This window comes from Dromaius novaehollandiae, chromosome 4 (assembly GCF_036370855.1).
Source record: "Dromaius novaehollandiae isolate bDroNov1 chromosome 4, bDroNov1.hap1, whole genome shotgun sequence".
Classification (NCBI taxonomy): domain Eukaryota; kingdom Metazoa; phylum Chordata; class Aves; order Casuariiformes; family Dromaiidae; genus Dromaius; species Dromaius novaehollandiae.
This window is the reverse complement of record NC_088101.1, coordinates 4605747-4629270: the sequence shown is the minus strand read 5'-3', so window position 1 is coordinate 4629270 and position 23524 is coordinate 4605747. Positions and strand designations below refer to the sequence as shown.

Here is a 23524-nt window from a genome sequence, read left to right as displayed (position 1 = left end):
AGATGCCCAGGCTTCAACTAGTGTTTGAGCCCAAAAGTAAATCTATAGGTAAGGAGCCCACGTAACCAAATGCCTGTAAGGTCTGTACATGCTAAAATGCATACCTGAAAAGCAGCTGAAGGAAAGCAGTATGTAATTTCTCGGGGAGAACATAGCCCTATGACGCATTTGAAAAGGGCTTGATAGGGGACCAGTAATACAGTGCATGTTGTTGGGATGTTGCCCAGGTGGATGACGCTGGGCAGATCCTCGGCTGCTGCAAAGTTGCGCAAGTCTCTTGGTTTTCTTGGAGTCGTGCCGGTTTATATCTCCTGACTTGGTTTGTTCAGAGTTCCTCTTCCTGAACCGCATTTTTCCTTGTGTTTCATCAGATCTCGCTAAAGCTTTATGTAGATCGACACACAGTGGAAAGCAAAGTTTGGCAGAAATGCCAGCAGTGGAGTGAGATGGTTGCTTGGCATTCGTAACCAGCTGCCCATGAGACCGAGCTCTTCCCTGGGGTAAATCGCTGCCACTCTTATTCAGGCGGTGGCAAGATTCCCAGTTGTCAAAAACGGGCAAATAGCATCGAGGCCAAAACGGGCCCCACTGATGAGCAGTAGCTAAGGCTCACATTGTGTCAAAGCTGCGATGATGAGCTTGAATTCAGACATGGCAAGCTGTCTTACTAACCGTGGTTTTGTCTGTTTTGTTTTTCTCCTGTCTTGCAGCACCTTCTCCAGTCAGTAGTGTGAAAAAAGGAAAGATAACTAAAAATAGCGTCTCCCTTTCCTGGCAGGAGCCAGATCGACCCAACGGCATCATCCTGGAATATGAAATCAAATATTTTGAAAAGGTGTGACGAACTGATTGCTGAGCATCCCAAGTACCTTCTCTTTACTGTCTTCTTCTCTTAGTTATAATTATCTGAGTCATGGAAGGGAATGGAGCAATTTTATGCATAAATCAATGTCAGATTGATTTTGCAGTAAATGATTAGGAAGACTTGAAATGAGGGTGTTGTTTTCCATTAGTGTGGCACTTCTCTTGAACAAATACATTAAAACTGCGTGTCAGATTCCTCTCCAGCCTTATCACATTAAGCTAGAGCCTGCTCATTTGTTAAAAAGAAGAGCGTTCAGGGATCAAGCATCCCTCGCCTCCCGGAAACATCAGCCTAACCCCCGTCCCTAGTATTTACATTCCCCGCTTGATTTTACTGCCTGTCTGTTATTTTTTCCAGGGCTGCCCATTAGGTCTGCTGAGGCACGTTGAGCTTTTCCCGTCCCTGCGCTAGATTATTCTCTGTGTTTGCTTCATGCTTTGCAGTCCAATGCATGGAGGAGATCCTGCTGTGCCAGCCGCTGGCTGAGCCCTGAGCCACGAGCCGCCCACACGCTGGCTATTTTTTGGAGGGGCTGCCTGGAGGAGGACAGCACTGAGGACCGTTACTTCCAAGGGAGATGCCGAGAAACGCAGGGTTGAACAAATGAGCTAGATTTTTGAAGATCTGGTTGCTCAGAGCCATGGGATCTCCACGGGTGTTGTCACAGCCGTGGGGTAAGGAGAGGAGAAAGGTTTGCGGAGAGAGTGCACCTGTTACGACCAGAAGAAGGGCATCTTTGCTTAAAAGCTTGCCTGGTTTTTCCAACTGTAGCTCTTTCTTGGTCTAATAAAAATATACTCTCTCTTCCTGCAAAGCTTGCCTCTCAAGTGTCATTTTCAGATAGTGATTTGTTCTCTTCCTGCAGAATTAAAGCAGTTTAACTGAAAAAGGTAACAAATGCACTTTGTCTAAGTAGCATCTTGTGGATAATGCAGCTGGTCTAAGACTTTAAAGTATCAGGCTCTGGCCTTAGCTGGAATTGTAGTGCACTCTTTCTTTCTGAAAAAGACAAACTTTCTACATGAAAAACAGAAGGAAAAAATTTAGTCAAGATTCACATTTTATGTTAAATGTATCTTAGGGAAGATCTGTTAGTTTTACATAGCACCCAAGTGAAGGTACTCAACATGTAGCAAGACGGGATCCTTACTCCTCTTCTCTTTCTTTGTCCATGGGAGGGACCCACGGCAGCAGCAAATAGGGTGGAGGATTTCCAAAACCTCCTTGTTCTGCATCAGGATAAAATCAAGATTTTTTTTTTGTGTGTGTTTGAGAGGCTTCAGGTGGGGCACTAGATATCTGAGTGGTAGGGCTGAGCTTTACCAAAAAAAGGCTTCTCTCCCCATTATTTTGCAAACAAGCCATTGGCTCCTTTGGGAATCGGGACTCATTGTTGCCTGCGCCCCACTGTGCCAGCCTGGCTTTCTGCCCGGAAAGCTGCAGCGACAGAGCAGTGCGCCATGGGCATGCATGAATTTGGGCTATATGGTGCTGCAAGGTCTGGCCTTTCCTGGGGGACTCTTGCATAGGTCCATGGGGCGCGCGCTCTGGGAAACAACGATCTTCACTTTGGGCACCGCGGAGTGTGCTGTGCTGCCTGAGCCCTCTCTGTCCCAATTCCCCATCAGACGGCACCCGGCATGAGCTGTTTTTGGGGTGAAGCGGCTGGCCAGAGGAAGCAGTGGCAGCGGAGCCCAGACCCTGGGGTTCGAGGAGCTGTGCAGGGATTTGTGTGCAAAGTTTAGCATGTCCTTGGATTATTTTTGGAAACATTAGTTGAATAAAATTTCTTGGGGTTCTGGAAACATTGCTATTCCAGAACTGCAAGCTTGTAACAAGGCACAAAGAAAGAATCAGGATTTGCTTTTGCCTGAAATAATCAATTACTGATTCTTTCATTACGTTGTTTGAACGACTGTTGTGCTGCATTTAATCCTTGCCTTGGAGTGGCCTGGGAAGATTAGCCTCTAGAAACCTTAATAATGAGCAAATAATTCAAGCAGCAAAATACATATATTTGTTCATTTTGCTTAGTTTGCATGTTGTCTTTTAGCAAAGCCCAGTGTTTTAAAATGTGCTATTTCCAAATAGCTTCGGTAAATAGTTCTTAAAGTGCAAGTCATTCATGGGCAGGTTGCTGCAGCCGGTGAGGGCTTTCGCAAGCTTGATTTATTTGTTTCAGCCCAATATTGAAACTTAGTATTTTCCGTAGGAAAGCTCAAGTGTTTAAATGTTTGCAGAAGCCAGCACTGTATATTGAAAGCCTAATTGGACTGACATCCAAGTGAAGATGTGAACTAATATTCACTTACTGCTTTTTAACTATTAATTCAGTTATATTTGTGAGGTCACCCTTCATCCTTCTTGCTTGTTGGTACTATCGTTTATATTCTCTTGCTTTTCAGCCTTGTGCAACAGTGTATTTAGAGTGTTCATTTGCAGGGGATGAGAGTGGTCTATATTAAATGTTTTGGAAAATTGAGTTTTGTCAGATCACATTCTTTTAAAGGAAATCACTCCTTAACAAGAAAGGACGGACAGATAGATAGAAATGCCTCCAATACAGTCTTGTGTAGCTATGTGCTTTAATTAGAAAGTATGTAATCCTATATTTGGAGATTTCCATGGCCAGATCCAAAGCATACTGCTGTCTATGGAAGGTGCCCAATAAAAGGTTGCCAAATTAAAAAAGAAAAATCAGCTCAGATCCTAATTACTATGTAGAAATCTTTGTAGGAATTACTGAGAATTTTTATTCACCTCATAAAAATCTGGATCTGAAAGGATATGGTGAATAAAAAGCAGATTTCCAATTTGTAGTCTTTAATTTATGAGCTCTTGACTAGATTATTTGGTTCAGTAAATAATTCCAACTGTAATTACCAAGCACTTGAGTGAAATTTTAATCAAAGAACTAAAACTCTTTTCACATCAGAAACTGATTGAAATGAAAATTTATTTCAGCAAATTTTCTTAAAGTTCATTGATTCAGAAGAATAAGGCAAAATTAGGTATTGTTTGGTAGTTTCAATTTACTGTTGCTAGCCGAGTTCTGGTTTGTGGATCTAGGAGAGCCAGCATGAAGCTGCCCAGCATATAAATACATTGCTCACCTTCAGGCCTAATTACATTACTGGGAGGTAGTTTGAGTATAAACCAAAAATCCTTTTTTAAGGCAGTAGGCCTGTTTTCCACTTCTCCATGTCTTGGGATTGGTTTTTATTTATAGTGTGGACCTTTCCATTTCTCTGGGCGCATCTGTGTAAACTGTGTTCTCTTTTAAGATCGCAGCATACATCCAGGGCAATAGAGAGTTGCTTTTAGGGCCCATGATAAGTGTGGTGTTGCTACTTATGGGTGGAAAGTATGACCGCTCTGTTACGGCTCTGTTTCATCCTCCTGGAGTCATTGATTATACGAGCAGCAGGGCAAGAGAAACTCAGGTCCCCCCCCTCCCCATGCTGTCCAAATGGCCTGCACACATTTCTTAGGGAAGAGAGGCTCAAAAGTGCTTATGTTGGTCCTCCTTCTCTGACACGACCACTGCACTCATGATCAATGTGTGTTCTGTGAGAGCCGTTATTTGTGTGTTTGAACTCTTTGTTTCTGGGGGGGCTGGGGAAAGGACCAGGAGACGAGCTACACCATCATCAAATCAAAAGAGACAACTATTACAGCCGATGGCTTGAAACCGGGCTCAGCGTACATCTTCCAGATCCGCGCACGGACAGCTGCTGGATATGGTGGCTTCAGTCGAAGATTTGAGTTTGAAACCAGCCCAGTGTGTAAGTCATTTTAATTACTGTCAGCTCGTGTCTCTGTAACGGTTGCCAGAGAGGAGTCCAAGGATCAATATCTTTGCAGTGAGTTCTGTCATTCTTGCATTTGCCATCTCTCTTTCTTTCTGGCCTTGTCCCTTTAGTTAAAAACATGGGTCACATCATTACCATGTGTTGGACAAGTTAACACATCTGTCCTTACTTCCTCATCATATTTAGCTGGGTGGGAGTTGAAGTATCAGGAGATCTTTAAGCTTCAGAAATTCATAAAATTCACTGTTTGGAGAAATTGTACCTTTTTGAGAGCCATTAACACTGAACAATTGCCACTTTCACACCACCGAGCGAGGAAGGGTGAGGATATCCTCATCCATAATGCCATGGTGGAGTGCCGTGAGATGATGGGAACAAACACAGCAGGTGAAATATCTGTTACTAAATACTCATTGATTGCATCTAGGAAAAAAAAAAAAAAACAAACCTCTTTGTCCTAAAATGGTGCCTCCCTGCAAGGGGAAGGACTTAACCAGCATTAGCACCTTGTGGTGTAAGTCGCTGTCAGGTTGGAGGTCAGTTCCCTTTGGCTGCCAGTGCAGCAGCCTTAAGAAGAGGAATTTGACTTGTGCCCAGAAATGGCAAAAATGCTCACTGCAGGCTTAAGGCTTTGCTTGATCTGTTAAAAACTTGGGGGGGGTTGGTTTGCAGTTTGTTTGTTTTTCTTTTAATGCCTCTGATCCAGGTCTGGATTCTGGAGCATTTTTCTGTGGCTGGGTGAATCCCAGAGAAATGCAGAAGCATGGTCCCACGTGAAAGCCCAGCTGCTGACTTTTTCATGTGTTCAGAGGAAACTTCTTCGATCCCTATTACCTAGTTTGTGCAGAGATGTCAAAATATTTTCTCTCATAAAATATGTACTTTGTGTATCTATTTCAGTTAGTACAACTGACATTTATTAATCTTTTATACTATTTGCATGGGAGAGAATTATTTTGTTGAAAATACTCTGTTCATTCTATGGAAAACAACAAATTGACCTGGGTGTTTTCCTTAGAAAAGTAAATTCATCAATACTTTGATTACTGTTACTCCAGGTCACTTAAAATTCATCATCAGCTCTTTGAAAAAAGTTTCTAAGTTGTCATTTCAATGCATGTTACTTTTTAAGCCATAATAGATTTTAAAGGAATCATTACATATGTGCTGATGTAGCTGTGGAGCCAGTGACTGAGCTAATACAGTGCAAATTGCATCATGATGCAAGGATTAATGCAATAAGAATTGTCTAGTTAATGTATTTCTTATTGTATTAACCACTGTGTCCTATAAGTAGCAACAAAATCGTATCATACAGAAAATTATGCTATATTGTACTGGAGAAGTTCTGGTTGCTGTTAGAAAATTTCTAGTTTAGAGTAATTTGAGTAATTGTGTTTCAGAATATTAATGTGTAATATACTGAATATATGCACATTTGATCCAGCACTGTCATCACATAAAGTCCTGAGCCAAAAATAATGGCATTTCCTTAAAGTCTGTCATGCAAATATCTGTGTTAGGACTTTTTCCTGGGCATCCCATGGTGATATCTCAGCGCACTTTACAACCCTTGAGTGATTTAGTCCCACCAGTTTATGAGGCTGTCTTGCAGAGAAGCAGGTATAGTGATACTGCAGAGCTGGTAAAATGCCAATGTAGTCGGAGAAATAGCCCAGGTCCTGACCTGGGGACCATTCCTCCATTGGACAGCTCATTAATTCACGCTGTGGCCAAAGCAGGACTTTAGCAGGTGTTCAGATGCCGTGTGGGCCTGAAACGCAGCATAAGCCTCCCCATCTTGCAGAACCGCCGCTCCGTTTGACACGTTTCAAGCAGTGACCTGTTCCCCAAGGTCGAATACAGATTCGGCGTTAGTGCCAGGAATGCGACAAGACTCCCGAGGCCTTTGCACATCCACGTGAAGGAAGGTGAAAGCCTGGTATTGCTGCACACAAACCCGCAGCAGCGGGTCACAGTTGCCAATCTCAGTCACCGGCGGGGTGAGACTGGCAACGTGGAAAGTGAGCACCGAGCAAATTCTCACTGCTAGGCCTTGTTCAGATCGAAACCTCTTGTAGAACCACAGCAAACCATTTTGCTTCAGGCACACATGAAAACCTTGCAGTGACTGTTGTGAGAATCCAGTGCTCCTCCTCCAAAATTGTTTGGACTAAACAATATGTTTTGTTTCCAGTTCACAAGGTTTCTGACAATTTATTTTCTAACGCACTTGGAGGAAATATCCAACAGTAATTGCTTACAGCTGCATGATCTAAGCAACATATCTGAGAAACACAGGTTAAAAAACAGTTGTAACTCATTTTGGCCTTCTCTTTTTTCCACAGTTTGTGTTTGGTTTACATGTTCTTTGCTGAACATGCAGGTTTGGGAAGCACTGTGATGCAGCACAGCTGTGTTTTTCAGTGGAAGTCTTTATTTGGATGGAAGCTGTTGCTGGGGTGTATCTATTTGTTGCTCCCCTCCTTTTACCATGCCACAGAGCCTGTCCCTGACCCTGCCAAAAACTAACCCAACCAAAAACCGGTTTTGGGCTGGATTGGTGAGCTAACCCAGCTGATCTCGGGGCTGGGAGCAGGAATGTCAAAGAAGGATAAGGCAGGTCGGCCCCTGTCCAAGGCAGCAAAGTCCCAGATCTGCTTCTGCATCCGCAGCTTTGGGCTCCTGCAGGTCACACTAGGATCTGTCTGATTTCCCCCATCCCTTGAACAGTGCAAAAATCACCAGAGAAATAGCTTAATGTTCCCTTTTAACTGTTTTTAATTATTTTGCCAAGAAAGCGATAGAACATAGTCTAAAGGAGCCTCTATAAATTTGTGAGGCTAATAAAATCTCTGGATGATGGCATGGCTTTAGAGCAGTTAACATTAAGTACCTGATGTATTGGACCAATCATTATGAAATCATTTACTGTACTTTTGCAGGCCCACCATCGTCCTGAAGTCAAGTACTACTAGCTACTGTGACCCATTGCAGATCAAGGTTTAACGCTTTACATTTTCTTCTTTCTTTTCTTTTAACAATTAATATGGGGTCATAATCAGTTATTTTTATAGCTTCCATAAAGCTAGTCCTCTGCTGAGCACCCACTTGTGCATGGCTCATTTAGTTAAAGGCTGTTGTTAGTGTGCTATCAATTGCTGCCGCTCCCCGGAACAGCTGGGGTTTTGTGGAGGGCTAGTGCTCCCACGGCCCTGCCACGAGCCATGGGGCAGGGGCTCTTTGTTGCAAGGTGCTTCTCCTGCATTTTATCGAAAGGGATCATTTAAAGGGCGTGGTCTGGAAGAGTTCTGCTGCCCTTATCAGATACAACAGCCATCCAAGGTATGAGTTCTAGCAGATTTCTGGTTTACAGAGGACACCTTCCAGCCATGCGACATAGACACTACAAGGAGTTAGTATGCAAGTGCTTATAACTTTTTGAAGCACAGGTAATTTTATTTCTCTCAGAGATCTCACTCATGCCTCTTATTTAGCGATAAGGAATTCATTCCATAAATGTTTTCTCTGCGAATAGGAGCTTGCTGGGTTTTCATCTTTGATCTGAGTGATTTCTAATGCAGCTGACCCAGGAAAACAAACTCCAATTTGCAAACTCCAAGTTCTGTAACATTTCAATTTTTGAATTCAGTAATGAAATACAAGTTTGTTTTGTTTGCTGACTTGGTTTTGCCTGTGTTTCGGTTTCTACTCACCCATTTCCTCTCCAAAGTAGAAACAGACAGCAAAGAGGGAAAGAAGAAATGAGCTGATAAAACTGAAACCTCACTGGCAGCCTTGCAAGACAGACTCATGGGTGCTGACTGTAATTTTAACCTTAATTTCCATTTTCTGTTTCTCATCTCAGCAGTAGCTGCATCCAGTGACCAGAGCCAGATTCCTGTAATTGTTGTGTCTGTAACAGTGGGAGTTATTCTGCTGGCTGTCGTTATCGGTTTCCTTCTCAGTGGAAGGTAAGAGAAGCAGATATTTATACATCTCCAACTCTTGTGATAACTTTTATCTGACCAGCTGATTAGCGCCATTTAGGTGTGAGTACCACGTGAATGAAGCTGTCAAGCTGTAGCACTATAAAACAGCACCAGGGTGGGCCAATTGATCTGTTTGGACAGGCAGGAATTGCAAATGCATGCTCACAGATGTAGTTCACTTCTCAATGATTTTCAACTCTGTGTATAGGCTGGCCCTGATTATTAGACTTGATTCTCACAGGAGCATTTTCACGTTCCTTTACAAGTGAGCAGAACGTGTTATTACAGGTAAAATATTACCTGATATATCACAGAGTTCAATGTCTTTAAAGGGTATTGTTTGCAAATCTTGAAGTCTGTATGTTTGTACTCAGATCTTGCAATGGGCTTTTATCACTTAGAAAACTTAACTACAGTAAAACACATATAAAGACAAAGAGAAGGATCCCATGCAACTGGCCAAATGCCCTAAGTTTGGTAGGGCCTGGGTTTTTTCACGTATAGGATGCTAATGTTTTCCCCACGTACTAGTAATTTGTTCAGAGAGCTGCCCTCATCGAGGAACATGCTCAACTTTAAACCATCAAGCAGTCCCGTCAACTTCTCATGTGCTTGAACATAGGCAAGTGATAAAAACCTAGGTTATGCAGTCCTTGACAATGGAAGTTGATGGAACTTGTTGGTGAACAAGGGATTGTGGTAATGGGGAAGAATCTGGCTTGTGTCAGTCTCAGTTTGTACCGCGTCACTAAAATTGCAAAGCAGCCAGCATATAAGGCACTTTTTCATACACTACACGTGTATTCTTCAAAGTCATTGAAGTACCTGTCAAGGCATGGTAGATTTATTTTAATGGCAGAAGTCAAACAACTGCAGTGTCCTTCATGCAAAGCAATGTAAGATACCATGCCAGCATCTATTAATACTGCTGAATTTGTTCTCAATGAGGAGTAAACATCTTTGCTTATAAGTTACTGATCAGCCCACTGTGACATTCATGATACAGGTCTCTCTTTAGCTTGGGTCTAGTAAGGTGACTCTAAATTACAAGGTCTCACAAGTATTAAGAATAGTTACAAGATACTTGCAGAGGAACTGCAGTGATACTGAGGTTATCAGCTGAGCGTCTTATTTCACAGAGAAGTAGGGCATCTGTTTGTGAAATCCGGCCCGGCTGAGCAGCTCTGTCCCCAAGCATAAGGCATCCATGGGAGAACACAGTTATTCCCTGTCTTACCAGGTAAGTGTGCCAGACTCATCTCCCTTCAGGGTCAGAGACTGAAACTGTCTTCTGGCGCAGCCATTTAAGCTCTTGTCTTCTACTTTGAGAGACTTGTTGGGCTTAAAAATCGGAAAGAAAGTGCTCCTCACTGCAAGAGAAGTGTGCAGTGGTCTGTGGGGGTGAATGGCTACGTGCCATTTCCTTCTGAGCTTCTTCCTGTCTGTGCTGGCCACTTTCCCATTCTGAAATACGCTGAGCAGTGCCCTTGGGATGGAATCCACAACGGGGACGCAGGAGAGTAACTCTGCAATTGTCCGAGATAAGGTGTGCCCTGTTCACATCCTTCCACTGCCAGATGTGACCCACTCACCCGGCCATGGAGTCTGGGGAGGCAGATGTCTCCAAGCCACCTGTCAAAGGTGACCCATGTCATGCAAAATATTAAAATCGCCATTACACAACAGAGAATTTGGATGACAGCCAGGGCCCTCACCTGGGAGATGTGGTCCTCAGGCCTCGCTCCGAGGAGCTGTGCTCTCACCCCTCTCTGTGGAGCCCAGGGGCAGTGGCAGGCTCCCAGGTGCTCTTCCGTAGGGCCACACAGAGGGTGTGGGAAGGGGCAGGTAAAGGGTGCAGGGACTGGAGGGATTTGCTGGCTTGTCTTCACCGTCTCTGCTTCTGAAAGGGAGATCTGACCAAAACAGGCTCAGGGTATGTCCAAATATGCACATCTTGCCATCTAGAGAGCCTGACACTAGTGAAAATGAGGCCTCTCATGTCCCTTAGGTCAGACGTCCCTTAATCAAGCCACCCAGTTACTTTAGAAAAAGGGGAGATGAGCTCTTAGTTCATTTTTAGCTTTTCAAGCTGCGGCTACGTAGACTGGGAAGAACCCAGGCCCTCAACTGGCAGTGGTGGAGCAGCCTCCAGCCCCACAGTCTAGTCCATCATTAGAGAAATAGCTTCAGGATTGCAGGGCTTGTTAGCCACTTTGAGGTATTGCAAATTTTAAAGCCTGCCCAGTGTGTTGAGTGACTCTTGAGAACAGCCAAATAAACCCCGGAAACCCAGAAAGTTGGCAGCCAATTTGAAATTAAACAAAGCAGAACAAAAAAATTGTTCCTGTTTTGAAGAAGCAGAAATACCACTAAAATATGTCAGTCATGCTGCTTTGCCTTGGACATGATTTCAAGACAATTCTTGGAGTGATTCTCATGCTGGGGCATTGCTGAGGTGATAAATGTATTCCAAGTCATAAGCTAATCCATTTTTGAAGCTGTTAACCTGTTTCTGGAAGACAGTCTCCTCTGTCTTTGGAGTGGTTATGTATTCCAGCACTTGGCACCAGGGAGTTAAATTTCCTTTTCTAATTCTTTCCACTAATTATTTTTGGAAAGACAGACATTTTGAATTCCAGGAGTTGCTCCAGCTGGAAGCACCACCGCTTTCCACGCCGAGCTCCCAGCTCGCTCTCCTCCCTGGCTAATGCAGGAGGGCAGGTACTGCCCAACTCCACAGCTAAGGAGGAAAACCCCGTAGGTCTGCAGTGGTGAGGACACAGCTGGGGCAGCTTCTGCAGACGGGCTCCTCGCCTCCGGCTCCATGTTGCTCCCGAGGGTGTCACATGGCATCTCTTTGCTGGGCATCTCAGGAGTGGGGGCACTCACAGTGCTGGGGAAACTGGAAAAGGAAAGGATGGGGAAAGGCATCCTCCTCCTCGCTGCAGTTCAGGAAGTTATTTCCCAGCCGTACAGCTTGGGATTTTGGTGGGCTCTGCAGGCATTTTATTTTCTGCCAGGTCCCCAAAGGCAGAAGTTTCCACATCTCTTCCTTTTGGCTTTTCAAGTATCTCTGCAGTTTCTCGCTGCTTTTGAGCGAAGGTAAATAACAGCTTGGCATTTCCCATTGGCAGCTGGCCCTAACCCAAAGGTCAGCTCGGCGCTAGTCACAGTGGCATTTCCACATGCCAGCGTCCATCTGTGGAAGCGCGCTTTGTTGCCGAAACTGGAGCTTCCTGGGAATTTGCAACTAAACATGCTTTGCCCTCAACAATTAAGCTGCATTTCAGAGCTGATTTACTTGCAGATGCGCAAGAAAAAGCTTTCTGGAAATAATGTGTCCTCTGACCAAGGTCATAATGCCACTACGCAGAATAGCTGATAACTTTTTAAGTCTTGTGCTCTTTATATCAAGAGCATATTAATTATATAACAATCATCAGGATTACAAATCAAAGAGTCACTAAATCAGACTTTAGTTGTCTCAGCAAAAAAGAGAAGTGGATTGCAAATCTATTATTCAACCTGATACAAGCACTGAACTAAACATGGAGTTGTTACAATCTTTGTTTTCTTAGGATTATGTGCTTTTCTCAAGAGCACAATATATGTTACAGATACAGCAAGGCTGAAATTGCTCTCTTAGCAAGGTTTGAATTAGATGCTTCTTGCATCACTGTTCTGAATTGAAGTATATGTTAATATAAAATCATTGTAGTCTTTTGTTTTAAAATCTGTGTCAGACCTATGCCAGGAGCAGAGATCTGTATGCTACATCCTGCCAGGGGAGTAAGGTGCTGCAAACATTGCCGGTGTGGCCTCAACCCTTCAGTTCCTATAATAAACCTAGGTGGGAGGCCAGGTGCGCTCCAGCTAAAGCAAGGTTGTAACAGCCTGCAAGGGTGCAGCAGCGGGAAGGCGACCCACTGCTCCAGAGTAGTTTTCCGTATTTTGCCCCTCAGGCCAACCCTGTTTACAAAACTCACGGGGTCTTAGGTGGAGTGTTAAGGACTGCCGTTCCCTCTGGTGCCCCACACGTTAGAGCTTTGTAGCACTAAACAAAAAAATGGGCTGTTACCAAGTTAAATGGGGGCACTGTTAGGTCAATGCTGAGCTGCTTTGCAAAAACCACTCGGAAGAACTAACAAGTGTGCTGTGCATCTGCATTTGTAGCCAGCTACCCATTATGGATGACCTTTCCATCTAAAGCGATCTTCCAAAGAACCAGAGGGAGCTTTTTTCAGAAGTTAACAAAAGTATATTTGAAGCAGCAAAACCTGCCCCTCACCCTGTGTTGCGCAGATACAGAAAGTCTCTTCTGTTAAGGAACTAGCCTTCAAAAGGCAAAGAAAAGACAAATCTTGCCACCTGGTACTGGCAATTAGAGACTTCTGCACCAGAGTATCCATCCTTGACCTCAGTTGATTTGGACTTTTAAATAACCACCCCTGCAGTGGCAGAGGGCTACTTGCTGGACACAAATATGTGCAGCTTTTTAAAAAGTGACTTTCAAGGAGCAGAGGGGTTGAGAGGATTGTTGGTGTATATTCTAGCTCCTGAGCCAGCATTTGCAACCTTCTGCAATGTAGGTGGTCAAAACGGATGCGTTTTTCCACAAACATCACCCCATCTTTTTCCAATGTGTGTCAGGACTTAAAATAGTTCACTTTTTTGATATTTCCGTAGGAAACAGGGAAGACAGTTTGGAGATAATATTTTCCATGAGGAGGATTTTTCCAGAGTGAGTCACAATTTTTGTTAATTGTGATATTTTAAAGGAATGTTATCTCTACATTCCTGCCTGCTTTTCCTTCTTCCTATATGACATTGTCTCCCATGATTTATAACCGTTTTATGATACTGCTTACTGGCAGTATCCCTGTGATCCACCTGACAACAGGAAGAATTTTGTGGGAAAGGCTGTTTCTCTGCTGGGTCAGGATTCCCATCCACCAAGAACAAGCAGGGTCCGATCTTGCCTCCATTCGGGTTAAGGTTTTTACTACGCCCATCACATTAACAGTCTCTTTGCTCTATGGCAGTACCTTTTCCCAGAGAGGAGTGTTTGTGGCATTGGCTCTCTGGAAAAGAGTGCCTCTAGCAGCCAGTGACTCCTTCCTGGGGCTGGCATGGGAATCTGCTGCCCATGGTCACCATCCCTACTCCCAGGTCCCTAGATGAGCTCAGCCCATGCAGCTACTCCAGCACCACCTAATGAGACGGTCACTGTGCTCCAAAACACAGCTGGGCTTAGCACGTTCGTACAAACACAGCAGGCTTCCAAAGCCAGCGTGCATTGCTGCGGTTTCAAGGAGGGGTTAGGGAAGCAGGCAGTCTGCCTTTGGTGACTTTGGCCCAGGGAGTGGGCAAAGCCTAACCAAGTCTGTAATTCAGCTCAAAGCCCGCAAGGCACAGCCCTTGAAAGCAGTATTTCTGAGTTATTTCAGCAGCAGCTGAGGGAACAGGGCTGAGGGAACGGGGCAGATGGACCGTCACGAATAGGTAACCAGCTGGTGAGTGTGTCATGCACAAGCCTCGTCCGAGCTGGGTGGGGTAGGATGGTACCACAGTCAGTGAGGGAGAGCCATCGTCCTCTTTCAGAAGCACTGCATTTGGTGGCATTGGGCAAGTCCTGCATTCGCTTTGACAATGCACTTGGATAGCATACAGTTAGGGAATTCGGGTATCTTAAAATAGGGCCTTACAATGTCTTGACTGTGCGCTGGGTGGAAAGTGAAAAAGACCATCAGGCTGTCATCCTTGTGCACTTTCAGAGATTTCGCTGTGCTTTGGATGCTAGACCATCAGGCTGTCATCCTTGTGCACTTTCAGAGATTTCGCTGTGCTTTGGATGCTAGAAGTAAGACGCGTGACGGCTCCTGGAGGCGCTCCATGTTGTGACGCTTGGCCTCTTGTCTAGAGAAAAGGTTATCTGTACTTCCTTGCAGTTTAGACATAAGGAAGTGTATAATACGACCCATTTCCAAGAGATCTTTCTGAATGCAACTCCCTTCCCTGGAAGTTTTACCCTCCTTTCCCGTAATGATTGTACATACATCATCTGCTCAGGCTTTTGTATTTTCAGTTACTCTCCAAGAGCTCTGAGACATGTTTTAAAATGTGAACGAGATACAGCTTGGCAGGAAGAGGATGTGACTCCTTAGACATTAATAGAGAGCTGGGCAAACCAAAAATACATTCGTAGCAGTTTGCAGTATATAACATCACTCCTGTGATGTTTGAAGTAAGCGGGTTGACTCACCAGGTGCTGAGTGCAGTGCTGGCCTTCTGAGCTAGGAATGCAGGCAGTTGTCACTGCCATCTCACAAGACTGCATGAAGGATAAGAAAAATGTTTCCAAAAAGCCTCGGCCTCAAGCATTTTAGTCTCTAATTGCATGCCTCTAAAGAACATCCCATTAGAACAGCTTATTAAACGCAAAGAAGGAGGCTCTCATTTAGCACACTTCCAAGTCTTTAACTTACAAGCCACAGCTATATAGGGCAGAGTCTCACTGAGCTGCATCTAGGTGCTAGAAATGCAGTTTAATTCCAAATGTTGTCTAGGTCATCTGCAGACCTGTAGTAAATTAATTACATTGATAGAAGGCACATCATATATATTTCATGAAGCAAGCATGCAGTCCCAGGCTTGAAACAGTGCCAAGGGTGTTGATAAGTGCTCCTGGCACACATTTATTAAAGTTTGTTCTCCAGACAGTTTGGTTTGAGAGCCAACCAGGCAGTATGAGGTCACCTTTGCTGGAACCAGAGGAGTGTCAGCTTTTCTCATCCAAGAGGACTCAAAACCATAGGTTGGTCTAGCCAAGAACTGGGGCACAGCTCTGGCCACGGAGGTACCAGAGGCCCCACTGCAGCTCCAGGCTCTCTGCGTTGTCCCTGACCATCTGCAGCCAGGGCCTGAGGCACAGATCACACCTGGTTGCAAACGGGCTTTTGGAGATGCTGCTGCCTCAGCTCCTTGCACTTTCCAGCAAAGGGGATTTAACAGTGCAAGTGTTTTCTCAATAACCTTTGCCAGTATGTGGGAGTGTCGCCTCTTAACCTTGAGCAGATCCGAGGGACCTCCAGGTAAAAAGCCAGCTTGCTGGTAAAGATTTTAAAACCAGTTTTGTTGGCCTCAGAGTTTTTATATTCTGAAGTGGGGTTTTTTTCTGTCAAGTACCTTTGCCAAATCAAGAGGTCGTTTAAGCATTAGCAATGATAAATCCTCCTTTGCGTTAACTGCTGAGGCCGAGTACTCCATTCACTTACCTATCCAAATGCTCCTTGGACTGGAAAGTGAATTTTGTTCACCGAACCAGTTTAGTTTGTTTCCAGTAGCCCTAGATTTTCTCTAATGTTACACATTTTACTATTTTGATCCTAAATGAGATCTGTAAGCACAGCGTTACGTGACTGGTGTGCAGGAGTAAGGATATATTCAAGGCATCAAGGCTCACTTGCATTTGAGCATTCCCCCCCCCCATAAAGAGAGTGATTGGGCTTTAAGTACTCTGCCCTCACCGCTAGGAACAGATTTTGTTTCAGAGCAGCTCAGTTTCTGGTTAGGCACCCAACAGTTTTCTGTGTTTCAGAAAACAGTGAGCTTTTTTCTTTTTAAGGAAACAGTTGCTTTCAGGTTAATTGAACTGTCATTCCAAAAACCTTGACTTTGGATGCTGCGCAATATGGGAAGGTCTGGTGACAGCAACTGTTAGAAAAATGCCTGGGACGAAAAAGGGTTCCTTGCTGAAACGTAAGCTGGTGGAGTTAGAGTCATCACAGCCTAACTAGAGCCATAGGGATCTTCTAGAGACTTGCCAGTCCCCTTCACTCAAATCTTGTGAGTTTAGCCTAGAAAACAGTAGAATGAACTAAAAATAGGTAACGTTCTGCTTCCCTTTGTATGCTTTTGGGTTTTGGACCTCTAGGTTTAACATGTATCAATGGAGAGATTTAGTGAAAGCTGGGCTTTTCCCATATTAATATGACTCCAGGAGCTGGGGCATTACGAAAATACCAAATATTATCAACTATGGTAAAAGAATTGACATCACTGCTTATAAAATGCTTGCAAGTTGTTTTGCTGATGCAAAAGGAGGTGAGAGGGACATTTTTCACCAGCTCTAATTTAAGTAAGCACATAATCCAGTATATAATTCTGTAAATCATTGCATGCCTGAAGTTATTTTGCATCATAATTTAAGGAAGCACAATTGCAGAATGTTAATTTTGTCAAAATAGGCTATTTTAATGTGTTCAGGCATTATAAGCTATACTTTAAAAATCTGAAGGGTGCAATTTTTTTTCGAGAACGCTGCATGATGATGATTTTATGAGAAACAACAAATGAGATCTTCAGCTGGCTTTGACTGGATTATCTGTCAACATCACTGGGCCTGTGCTTATGTATCATGCTGAAGATCTACCTGTTGTTAAAGTACTTTAATACGTTCAGTAACCGAAAATTGTCTGTGCGCGTTTTCCGAGCAGGATGGCGGGCAGTTGTACAGCCCGCTGCCGGGCGCAGCCTGATGCCAGGTGAACACACACTGATTAGACTAGAAGATCCAAGTAATAACGAACAAGTAGTGAATATGAAAATGTTGCAAATGTATTTGCACCTTGCCAGGACAGTGGGATTATTCCTTATCCTGGGCCTTTTTGTTTGCTTTTCAGTTGCTGCGATCATGGCTGTGGGTGGGCTTCTTCTCTGCGTGCTGTTGCCTATCCGAGCCTAATATGGTCAGTGTTCTCACCCACCCTGGCTCCCGTTCGATGTCCCACCTCCGTGTTTTCTGTGCGCAGTCCGCCGCGCTCTCCCTTTCTTGTACTGGCCTGCAAATCGCTTTCTCGTCCGACCTCTGCACCCAGCTTGTCTCTCTCAACAAGTGAAAATAGCCTTACCCGAAGCACAGTTGTTCTCCAGTAAGAGCAGGGGTCCCCAAGGCCAATCCGATATGTTGTCCCATGGTGGATGGATGCAGACAAAACACCAGCAATGTTGTGTGTTGTAACAAACATCATGTAACTTGTATGCTGGATGCTTCATCCAAATCTGCTTCCTGTCACCAAGAGGGTGGGGGAGATAGTTGGCCAAAAAGAAAGAAAAAGTAGGGGCAGGCGGGAGGGAGCATTTTTAATGGCATGTAATGTGCATGTCAGTGAAATGAGCTGTATGTCATTGGTGCCGATGACATGAGGCTGTTTGCAAGGATATGCCCAAGGCGCTGCGGACATATCGTTGCTGGTGCTGGGCACCAGGTGTCTGTGCTGCATGCTGCCCCGTCCTGCGACTGCCTCTTGCCAGGCTGCCTGACCACCTTCTGTGCTGTCCTATTCGCTCCTCTTTCCCAACTCATCAAAGCAAGGGTGGGTTTAATTTCTGTCGGTGTGTCTGGACACGAGTTGGGTTGTTCCCCAAAAGGGAACGTGGTTTAGGGCTCTGAATCGGCTGCAAGCTGTGTGGGCAGTGATATTCTGAAGCTGGCTAGGAGATGAGGGAAATTGCAACCATCAAGCATCCGCTTGCAACCATAGGAGTGCGGAGACGTCCCACTCGTGTTCGTGGCCAGCCACGGGTTTTGCCGTGTAGCTAGGGGAGCTGTGTGAAACCTTTATACTCTGTTTTCTGGAGGATGCTAAGGCTTTACGTGGTGTTAGCTGGGGTGCGCTGCAGTCTCCACTGCAGAGCACAGCAGTGGCCAGGGCAGATCGTTCCTGTGTCCTCTAGTCCCATGGTTTAGCTCTGACAGGGCCTGAACCAGCTGCTTTGGGGACGGAATAAGGAAATCTGGCAGTCTGTAGTTTCTCCCCCTGTAGAAGAAGGGGTCCCGTCTCAGCGCTGGCTGAAAGCTGTGTGGCTGCAGTTAGCATGTGCAGCCTGGCCAGCCTCGCACGCCCTCCCAGACACCCACGTGTCCCTCACGCTTGGTGCCATGTTCATGCAAATTATAGCTTCTGTCTGATGGGGGACATGGGAAAAATCCCTTGCTTGGAGCACAGGGAGGAGCTGGCCTCAGCCTGCAACAGCAAACAGCTGAAGGCTGTTTTTTTTGCCGTTGGGATGTTTTTTAGTCAGTTTTCATGACTTCCGAGCTCTTAAGAGCAGCATTAGGAAGGTAAATTGCTCAGCTTGAAATGTTTGGCTGCAAAAAGTTCTTCTGGTCTGTGTGGCTGTTTCTGGAGGTGACCAGTTTGGCACTGGCTGCCTTAAAAGTAATTCTGTATTTTGTCGTGCCTGTGCCACCAAAGCACAGGGATTTGTGCTCCAGATTTCCTCCACTAGGCAACAAGAGGGTGGCACCAATGGACAATACTGGACATGCCTGCTCAGAAGAGCAGGGCACACATCGAACATAGCAAAGGAACAAGATTAAGTGACTGGTTATAAAGGAAAGGGAGAGACACAGAGAAAGCCTGACTGACCTGGAAAAAGCCTTCTGCAAGTTTCCTGCCAACTCGCAGAGCAAATAACATGGCAACAAGTTGCTGTCCTGGGAGGTGGAGATGGGAAAAGTGACTTCAAGGCCCAGGCACCATCAGTTCTGCTCAAGGAAGGCAGGACAAGCTCTTTAAAGAGATTTATGGGGCTCACTTCAGAGGGAGCTTCCTGCAAGAGGAGGAAATGGCATCTTGTTTAAATTATTTTAATTGTTCTCCCGGCAACTTAGAAAAGCTGGGAGTCATTCAGCGCAAAGGCAGGGAGAGACCGAAAGCTAAAAATACTGCAGCTGGAATTTGGAAACTTCCTCTGTACGACATCCAAGTCACTCGGAGGTCAAATACAGGATCGCGCAGTGCCGAGCAGGCCGGCGATGCCTGGGAAAACAGTGGAAAAGGCAGTGAGTCATCAGCAAGGGCATCTGCACTGGCTTCATCTCAGCAGATCAGCTTGTGTATCTTTGAACAGAGCTGAAGATCTTAGCTTGTAATCGCATCGTCTTTTACATGACTGTCCTCTTTTGATGATGTTCTCCAAGTTGTAGGACTCGCAGAGGAGGTAGAGAAGCAGCTGAATGAACAGATTCCCAGCCGTCGGGGGTTACACCAGGTTATTCCAGACAGAAGTCTGGGTCAGTGCAATGGCAATAACTCATTACAGACGTGATCAAAAGGCAGGGAAATGAAATGAAAGCAGGAGGAAAGGGAAAGAAACATGGAAAACACAGTGTAGAAGTGATGCATTTTAGGCCAGTCCCTTGAGTATTCCTTGGTTTTGTGGTACTAAGTATATTCTAGAATATTCTAGAATATTAGTATAGTATACTATAGTATATTCTAGAATATTTTATATTCTATATTCTAAGTATAATCATAAGCAGCCACAGACCAGCCTTAGTAGAGGTAGGCTTTTGCCTCTGGCTCTCAATAGTGGGGTCATTTGTGGAGCATAAAGCTGCTTGTTAAACAGGTTATTGTTTCCACACGTGAACCGAGGCCCCAGGATCTCAGCCAGATGGACAGAGGCCACCTTGTTCCTCCGGATGGACTTCAGTCCTGCCCTGCAACACGTCCTGCAGGCTTATTGCTTTAGCAGCCTGGAATAAACACTCTGAGCTGAGCACTAACCCCACATAAACAACAGCCCAGTGCTTCTTGCAAGCCTCCTGTGAGATGGCATCTCAAGAGGACTTGGATGCACTCCTCAAAGGTGCTGTAGTAAAGGATGTATTTCTGAGGGAAGGCCCAACAAAGCAAGTGGGGTTTTGTCACCGTTTCAGAGAAGTGCACAGAGTTCATTTCTCCCAGACTTAAGAGATTAAATACTTTTTTAAACCTCTGCAGGACCAGGAGCAGAGTTTGCATGCTCCTTTGGCGCACAACTGATTTATGGTAGTGGCTGCACCTAGCAAAGCGAGGTCCCATTCCTTGTTGGGCACTTCCAGTGCTCTCCCCACTTCCAGGCACGCCTTGGCCGAGTGCTCAAATTCTTTGGCATATGGCTGTAAACAGCATCTAAAACCTGCCAAATTGCAGCCTTTGGCCTCAGGCTTGGCTGTCCAAGGTCCAGCCCCATTTAGGGACGGTCCCCTGACCTGGTGTCCCTGGGTGGGGACATGGGAGCTCCTTTCCTCAGGTGCTGTCTGGCTTTTGGAGATGCCCCAGTGACAAGGGCATGGGAAACCTCAAGTTCAGGTGCAAACCACCTCCATCAGTCCAAGGAGAGCAAGCATCTCACTGCCTCATTTCTTGTCATTGGAATGGGTTTTCTCTGCGAGTTGGCTTCTGCCATGCCAGGCAACAGGCATTGGTTTCCCGATTGGGTTCTTCATCTTTCTACCTGTCCGTTTTATATTTTATAAACCTATATAGAGATCATTTTACAACTTCACTTTTATAATCTGCCCCGTCAATATTTTATGAGCTGCCTGCCAATCCGCAAGTAGTTTTTAAATAAGACATGATGCCCTAAGAATACTTAAAATCTCACTTTTTTCCCCTCTGATATTTTTATTGAAAAGCATAGAGCTATGCAAGGAAGATATTGGCTTTCTAGATTCAGAAACTGGGCCGAATCTACAGCAGGGGTAACTGGCTTGAGGTTCAGGCTTGCTTCTGATTTACATCATCTCTTTGGTCAAGTGTCTCAAGCTCAGTGGGAGATAAAATGAGTGTCAGGATCTTTATACTTTTGCTGTACAGGATAGAGAAAACATATAGAAGATCTACATTTTGTACAATGACAATAAAGGAGAGAATTTATCTTCTATCAGGAGAACTTCAGCTTGCAGCTTTTTCCAATAAATATTAAGAACAAATGCACATGCAGAAATGTATTATTTCAAAAACAAGTAGAATTTTTTTCTCCCAAAGATACCTTTTAAAAGCAGAAATTTAGATAATTTATCTGTCGATAAGCTGTGTTACATAGTGCAGCAGGACTGCAACTTGAAATTGCAGATTTTTAAAGGTTTTGGTGTGGGGAAAAAAGAAGAAAAAACTTTTGTTGTGTGGCATTTAACAGAGCTCAAAGTCCAGAAGGGAAGAAGTGCAGTTTGGCTCGAGGCAACATGTGCATGGGCTATTTCTCAGGGTGGTTTAAGGACATGAGGCTGTGAAAGGCTCAAATGACAGTAATGGGCAGGTTTTGTAGGAAGGTTTGTTAGTGATGTTAAGCTGTTGCTGCAGAGTCATAGTCTGCTAGCTGCAATTGCACTTCGGTTCTTCTCGTTGAGGCTCGTTGAGCCCGATTTAGTATGTCAATGCGACGGGTTGCTGTATGCGTTACATGGCTCCGGAGAGGGCACAGGCAGAGGCAGCTTGTTTGCCTTGGCCCTTTGAGCATGTCCCAGCGCAGTACAGCACTGGCTGTTTTGCATCGAGGTGTGCTCAGATCGCTGTGCTGAAGGGATTACTTGTTCCCTTCTCTCTTCCCTCCCCTCTTTCCAGTTTTAGCATTTGCGTCTCTTTACAGTTGAGTCATCCTGAGATGCAGTTAGTAAGAAGGGTTATGTCGGAAAAGATTTTTTTTATAGGTGAAATACTCTAAACCTGAGGAAGAGCTAAGGGTGTTTGTTTGCTTTAAAAGGTGAACAGAAGGAATTTTGTATATGCTTTCTGTAGCACAAGGATGAATTCAAACCTATTTATGAGTGGAAATCTGAGTTTTTGAATACATATTTTGAAACCTCCTCCCCCACCACCCCCCAGTCCTTTTACAGGACTTTTGCAGAAAACTGATGTAACTTTCAACACCTTGCAGCAAAAAAAGGGGGAGTTTGCCAGAAATGGGAATTGATATTGGTATGCATATGTTTAGTTTTACACTTTGCAGGGTGGGGATTGAATTGATGAACAGGAGAAGAAACCATTTTCCGGCCAGTCCTAGCCAGGGATTTCCCGCACCAAAACCACCACTGATGTGGTGCTCACTTGGAGGGTCTCAGCACGCAGCCAGGGCTTGGTTCCCGGATAGTTAGACAGGAGCCCATCTCTGGAAACGGCTGAGCGAGGAGATGATCCCTCGTGTTGGCACATGCTGCACAGCCTCAGCAGCCTGTTTTTCTGGTCTTGCCTTCATGCATGGCTCCCCTCCCGTCAGCCACTCTGGGCACCCGCACTGTCCCGCTTTTGCCCTCCTCGGCCCTCCAACTCAGCAGCAGTGCCAGTGCCCTGCTGGAGCTGCTGCCCCCGCTGCCGAGGAAACCCCACATCTGGTGTTGAGATTTTATTTTTAGCAGTGAGCGTTTCACCAAGCCTGTGCCAAAATTGCGGGGCCGAAAGGCTGCTTGGACCTTCTCAGTGAGGCATGCAGCAGTTCCGTGTAATGGAGCTTCATGCTGAGGGCATGTTTCATGCAGATGCCCGTTGCTGCCTCCTCCTAATTACCATTTTGTTTCTGCTAATCATACCTTCTTGCGTGCTGTGAATTGCACTGGAGCACTCGTAGCCCCCATCCCAAAACCATGGGCAATGAAAGAGAAGACTGTAAGTTTCTCAGCTAGGGATCCAGCTGTGCTCACAGGCAGAGTTTGGCTGTCTGGTGCAGACTCATCCCTCTTCCAAGCTGTGGTCCTCTGTCTCAGTCCCTGTACTTTGTTTTAAGGGTGATCTAATTCTTATATCTCCTTGTGTCGAGTGCTTGGAAAGAGCAGCAGTTACTGTGCATCATGCATATCGCATCACAGGTTTTTAACTCTGTGTGTGTGTGTGTGTGTGTGTGTGTGTGTAGGTAGCAGCTTGCTGTGCCTACATAGTTACCCTGTAGACTGCAGCTTCCCAAGGGGTTGTCCAAGTGAAGCAGGTCCCAGACACCACCTCAGCAGCCACTTAAGGGTGATGTGAAAGCATCACCCAGGAAAACAGTGAGAAGGGTGCAGGATGCGTCAGAGGAGATCAGCCAGAGACTAA

General features: G+C 45.1%; 1 protein-coding gene across 19 annotated transcripts in view; it reads left to right on the top strand.

The window, feature by feature from the left end:
• EPHA5 (EPH receptor A5) overlaps positions 1-23524 on the top strand; it is a 206344-nt gene that overhangs the window by 149807 nt on the left and 33013 nt on the right. For 10 of the 19 annotated variants that reach the window (XR_010388794.1, XM_026108577.2, XM_026108566.2 and 7 more), the window contains 4 exons: positions 711-835; positions 4491-4650; positions 8546-8651; positions 17351-17416. Coding sequence is in view for 18 of the 19 variants with exons in the window: in XM_026108577.2 (XP_025964362.1) it covers positions 711-835; positions 4491-4650; positions 8546-8651; positions 17351-17416 (457 nt within the window). In the remaining variant the exon portion in view is untranslated. The remainder of the gene's footprint in view (positions 1-710; positions 836-4490; positions 4651-8545; positions 8652-17350; positions 17417-23524) is intronic. The other 9 variants (XM_026108567.2, XM_026108569.2, XM_026108564.2 and 6 more) reach the window with 3 other exon arrangements.